Source organism: Lycorma delicatula, chromosome 1 (assembly GCF_047948215.1).
Source record: "Lycorma delicatula isolate Av1 chromosome 1, ASM4794821v1, whole genome shotgun sequence".
Classification (NCBI taxonomy): Eukaryota; Metazoa; Arthropoda; class Insecta; order Hemiptera; family Fulgoridae; genus Lycorma; species Lycorma delicatula.
This window is the reverse complement of record NC_134455.1, coordinates 295,538,908-295,544,499: the sequence shown is the minus strand read 5'-3', so window position 1 is coordinate 295,544,499 and position 5,592 is coordinate 295,538,908. Positions and strand designations below refer to the sequence as shown.

The 5,592-nt window shown below is 28.3% G+C and overlaps 1 protein-coding gene across 1 annotated transcript; it reads left to right on the top strand.

Annotated features, from left to right (window-relative positions):
* The first annotated feature begins 1,149 nt into the window (after nucleotides 1-1,149).
* LOC142333120 (dnaJ homolog subfamily C member 30, mitochondrial-like) lies at nucleotides 1,150-5,203 on the top strand. The gene is made up of 2 exons (XM_075380049.1): nucleotides 1,150-2,373; nucleotides 4,735-5,203. The coding sequence occupies exon 1, from the start codon at nucleotides 1,317-1,319 to the stop codon at nucleotides 1,923-1,925; it is 609 nt and encodes a 202-aa protein (XP_075236164.1). The 5' UTR covers nucleotides 1,150-1,316; the 3' UTR covers nucleotides 1,926-2,373; nucleotides 4,735-5,203.
* The last annotated feature ends 389 nt before the right edge of the window (nucleotides 5,204-5,592 follow it).

The following is a 5,592-nucleotide window of genomic DNA, read 5'->3' as shown; positions in this document are numbered from 1 at the left end:
CTTGCCAGGTCTGACGTAGCTGCAATGTAAGTGTAAATGTAACAGGAAACATGTAGTCTGCAACACACTTAGTTCAACCACTACTTTGACTTAATCTGGGTTAATTGAAACCCAACCACCAACGAACAAACCTTTTCGGTTAAATGGCAGTATTTGCGTTTTTTGGGGAATGGTGTAAAAGCACCTTAGTATAGGCTGTAATTACAAAATTATTGCATGTTGTCGGCACTGCCGCTAATGGCCCTTGGCGGTGGTAGATTAATATCAGGACATAACCATTCAATTGATAACATTTTTATTGCTCTTTAATTGTTTAAAATTATTATTTTTTAACAAATTGGTATTTTTATTTAATACTAAACATACAATATACAGTAATAATCAACATACATTAAAAATAAAAATTTTAATGACAATGAACGAAGGATTCAACTTGCTTGATTATTGAAAATAATTTAATTGCAGCAGTAATGGCGCTCCATGCGGCTCTCATTCCATCCTATACCGAAGCGCGTTTATACTTTTCTTCCTTACAAAAATGTAAATGATGCCATTTAAGGGAAATATCCCAGAAAATACAGTATTATTTTTAACCACATGTTAAAGGTGTTTCCTCAATACTTAAAGATTGGGTCGCCATCACAAACTGTATCTGTATCTGAAAAGATTTTGTAACCGCATATTTACATACTAAGAAAGTTTTTAAATTTAATTAAGATAAGTACGTTTAGATTACAATTAATGTAAGTTGAATATAGTGCAATAAATACTTTAGTTTTTTTATCATACGATTCTTTACGCCATCTGTGACGTTCCATCTAACTACAACCGAGAACAGAGTTTGCGAAAAACTGCTTATTCCACGAATCATTTCCTATCTTCTTCCGAAGTGAAAATACTTAAAAGATAGCATTTCATACACCGTATATTATAATTATGATAATATAGTATTGATAACATTAATATAACCTGAGATTTTTTTTTACTATAGTAAGAAAAATTATATTTAATAATAATTTTTATTTAAGTACGTTACCACACATTTTATTATTCGTTACAATGTTTTTAGTCCACTAATATACATATTTGTTTATTTTTGTAACAATATTGCAAATTAAATCTTCGTTTCTTTTATTGCTATGTTGGCAACATTGCTATTGACTCGTAGAGGTTAATGTGATGTTGATTTGTATATGGCATTTACGATTAGGAAAACCTTTTTTTATTTTAAAGTTAAAATTTAGTAGTGAATACATTACAGCCCCCACGTGTTAATTACTTATGTAGTCCATGTTATTACATTGGTAGACTAACCTATGGAAGTCAAGAATATTTTGATCAGTCGTGAAGGTAGCATTTTAAAGTTAATTAATCAGTGCAGGTGGCTTTCATTGTGTAGTGAACGTAGGAAAAATCATTACAATACATTAGGTTTAACACCTAATGCAACATTAGCGGATATTAAAAAAGCTTATTATAATTTAACCCTCTTATATCACCCTGACAAAAATGATGGAAGTGATGAAGCTTTGAAAAAATTTAGAGATGTGACAGAAGCATATGAGATTCTTAGCAACCGAAGTAATAGAAAATTATATGATAAAGGTGTAGGTAATGTGTCGCCTTCAAATTCTGCAATTAGACAGAAGCCCAGAAAGAGTCGGTATGTTCCTCAAGAAGGTAGAACTCCACTGTATAATTTTGAAGCATGGAGTAGAGCTCATTATGGAGAGAGTGTTTTAAGAAGAGCCGCAGCAAAACAGAGATATGAAGATTTAAAAACTGCTTCTCAAGAGAACTTGGAAACGGATAGATTAACAGTAGTTTTTGCTATTGTAGTAATGTTTATGGGTTTGTATGCACTGCATTCTACAATGAACAACAGTGTTGATAATCCTCTACCTGCTAAAAATAGTAAACAGTAAAAGGGATTTATTGTTAGTTGTAGTTATTGTTGACTTGTAAATTGGAGAAGGCTGTGAAAGAAAATATTTAATCTTCATGATTTATCATTTGAACTGCATATAATTTTTTGGATTTTATTAGTACTAATCTTAAAGTTTGTATTATTTTAATCAATTTAGTTTTGATTTAAAACCTGTTTAGTATCGTTAGAAAAATTGAATAGCAAACAACTGTGTAACTGCTATTAAGCAAGTGTTACACATATGATTTTCTGATTAAAACAATTTCAATATTTTGTTTTCACATTCATCTTTCTTGCTGTGTTAATAACTACAGATTGTATTACAACATAATCCATGCTTTTGAGTATGGTGAAGCTTCTGTAGGTGGATGACTGACTATTCACCTATGCCTTTTTGGAGAACAGTTACTCTTAATTAAAGAATTTTACAGTATTTTTCAGTACAGGTATGTATATAGATTTTTTTTTTTAAATTATAAAGAATAATTTGTTATAATTTTATGCAATTAGTTTTTAATTATTTTCTTTTAACTGTAGATAGACAAACACTTGGTTTGTAGCTGTTAAATATATAGATATTTTTTATTACTGTCAATAAAATTTATTTAAAAATCTGAATTCATAAGTTAAACTTTAAAAAACACTTCCTAGCATCAAATCATCAGATTCAATGTCAGATTTTTTGTACAGTAAATAGTATTGGCTCTTGCTGTTATCATGTTAATCTGATTTCAGATGAGGCTATTATTATTAATATATGGACAATGTAAGTGATGTTGGATATTAGCTCTTCATTTTCCCTATATTTAGTGTATGCTGTTAGTGAATACATTGCCAATGGATGGAAAAAAGTGGAGCCAAAGAATTCTGAAGAGCATTACTTTATATATTTAGATATTATCATTAATGGATTTGTTGAAAAACAAAGAGGTCTCGTAGAATACAATTTATCTCCAGCTGTGTTAGATAAAAGCAGAGGTCATTGGCAAGTTAAGAAGTAATGGCGTATCATCATTAACTCTAGTTAATGATGTGCACCATAAAAATTACAAAGTGCTCTATACGTTTGGAAAACAGAACATTAATTTTGGAAATATATTTCCACAATTTGTAAACATTGTTGCGAGCATCAGTCTTTCCATGAGCATTTGCCAATGCTCACTGATCTGAAATGACAGAGCAAAATGTCAAAAACAAAACAAATGACAGCTGTCCTTATCGAAAGTTCTATCACTCTAAAAAACTACCCATTACATCCATTTTCTAATGTTTGATAGATCTATACCAATTTGAAATCAAAAAGCTACATAAATGTACCACTTTGTACATTTATGTAGCTAAAGAGCAGTTACATTTTTCTTCTTGAAACAGTATTATATTCATTAAAGTATTATTGTATTGTACTACCTCTAGCTGCTGCAGTAGGTGACTGACTGTACTGTTTTGAAATGTTGGTTTCAATTTTAAATGTATATGTTCATCAGATACTGTTTGGTTGGTTCATAAAATGTTATTTTTTATATAGATAAATTAATAATGTTGTAAGTGATATCACTTAACAAAATTATTAATTTATATTAGTAATTAATTTGCTTTATTAATTAATTCCATTTTTATTTATATTACATTTGTATTATATTATATTAATGTTGAGCTACACGGACAAGTTTAGCGAGTTCTTTTATTATTAATTGCACACACATAAACATAGTAATCCTAAGTGTTAGTGATATTTATGCAAGCATTAAAAGAGCCTGAGATTTTACTAGAGTTTGGTATATGCACTCTTTAAATATTAGAGTGAATAAAGATATTGTAATGTATTAACGACCACATAATATATCCCTGCTTATAATACAGTGATTGCAGTTGTTCCTTATTTGAATTCTTAAGTGCAAAAAAAAATGTATAAAAAAAATAAAAATGTTAATCCTTTTGTTGATATGATCATTAAGTATTGTGATAATTTAAAATGGTACTCTTGAAAATTCACAATGTATAAAAAAAATAGTTTTGCTATAGAACCTTGAGTACTCTACTGAGTCCCTCAATGTTAGTAACAGTTTAATACAAAGATATATTTTATTTTTAACTAATGTTAATATTTTTTAATGGATTGTTTTATTATTCACCTGTTTACATTGATATAAATTTTTTCAACGAGTATTTTTGAAATTGTATGTAGAGTGTTTAATTCTAAAATAAGTATGAATTTTGGTTTCTGTAATATTTTGAATTTTTTAAATATTGAAAAGTTTTTAAATATCATTGATTTACTTTGGTATATATAAACATTTGACGGAACAGATTTTATATTATAAACTGAACAGAGTGGAGCTTTTCACAACAATACAAAGAATACTTTTAACAGTACTTCACAACAGTGCACAACAATAACACTTTCCTCCACTGCTGATATCCCCAACAAAACATTTCATCAAAGCAGTCTAAATGTGTAGTAATATCAGTTATAATATGAAAATCTTATGAACATAATGAAGATATAAACAACAAACTTGTCAAATTTCAGCAATTCAAAGTATAAAAAACACTCAAAAACAACATTCTATATTAACAAATACAATTTAGATCACTCGCATTCTTTCAACATCAAATCAACACTGATTTCCAAAGCTCATTTTAAACATTAATGGCAAGCACCACCAACAAGCAGTAGTAGCCTCTGAATGAATGTAATATAACATTTTTATTATTTTAACCTTAAAATAAGTATACTATAAATAAATATTTTATTTTAAAAATTGCCAAAACTATACTAAACAAATGAAAAATGTGAATTTTTTCAGGAGCTAAAAATATTCTACATATTGTGAATGAACATGTTCAAATTTTAAGAAGTTAAGCTTCGACATGTATAAAAAAATAAAACTCATGCTCTTAAAAATCTAGCAACTGCTACCTCTGATGTTGGCTGGCCGACCAGAAATTTTGGTTTTAGGAAGATGAATTAAATATTTGGTTGAAATATTTTTTAAAAATTTTTGTAGTAAAGAAGCCTATTTTATTTAAAATAATGACATGCCTCATAATTTATTGAAGAAAATAGAAAAGGTATCTATCTGTTAAGTGTAAAAAAGAAAAATGTTTAATAAATGGAGGTGGGAACTGCATGTTTTCTGTCATAGAGCCATTTTAAAAAATAAAATTATTTTGCTGTTATTTAATGTTTAGTTTTTGAATGTTGTACAAAGGATATAGTATGTGTAGTTTCAGATTATCAAATATACCTGAAAATAAATGTTATGAATAATTACAGTTTATTATTTTTTTTTAATACCGTTTGCATTATAGGTTTTTGATGTGTTTGAGATAGTAAGAAATTTTTATTCCAAATGGAACATTAACTTTACAAAAGATCTAGTGGACTACTACCCACTAGTGCATATTCAGATTTATTTAACATGCAGAGTGATTTGTTAGAAATAAAACAATTTTGCATGCTTGCTAAGTAGAAAACTAAAATTAAAAACAAATGCCACAAGATAATGCTTAGTTTAGCTGGCTATATTAGCACAGTATCTCTAAAATCCAGCCTCCTTCCTCATAAAGCTGATAAATGTATAAGGGATCTACATTTTCCTCACAACAATTAGTTAACTTCTGTTTCATAGAAATTTTACTGTACACAGTACAGTTAAAGAGTT

Bases quoted from the DNA above. Each gene is read 5' to 3' on its own strand.
- LOC142333120 (XM_075380049.1), top strand. From the start codon at position 1,317: ATGGAAGTCAAGAATATTTTGATCAGTCGTGAAGGTAGCATTTTAAAG.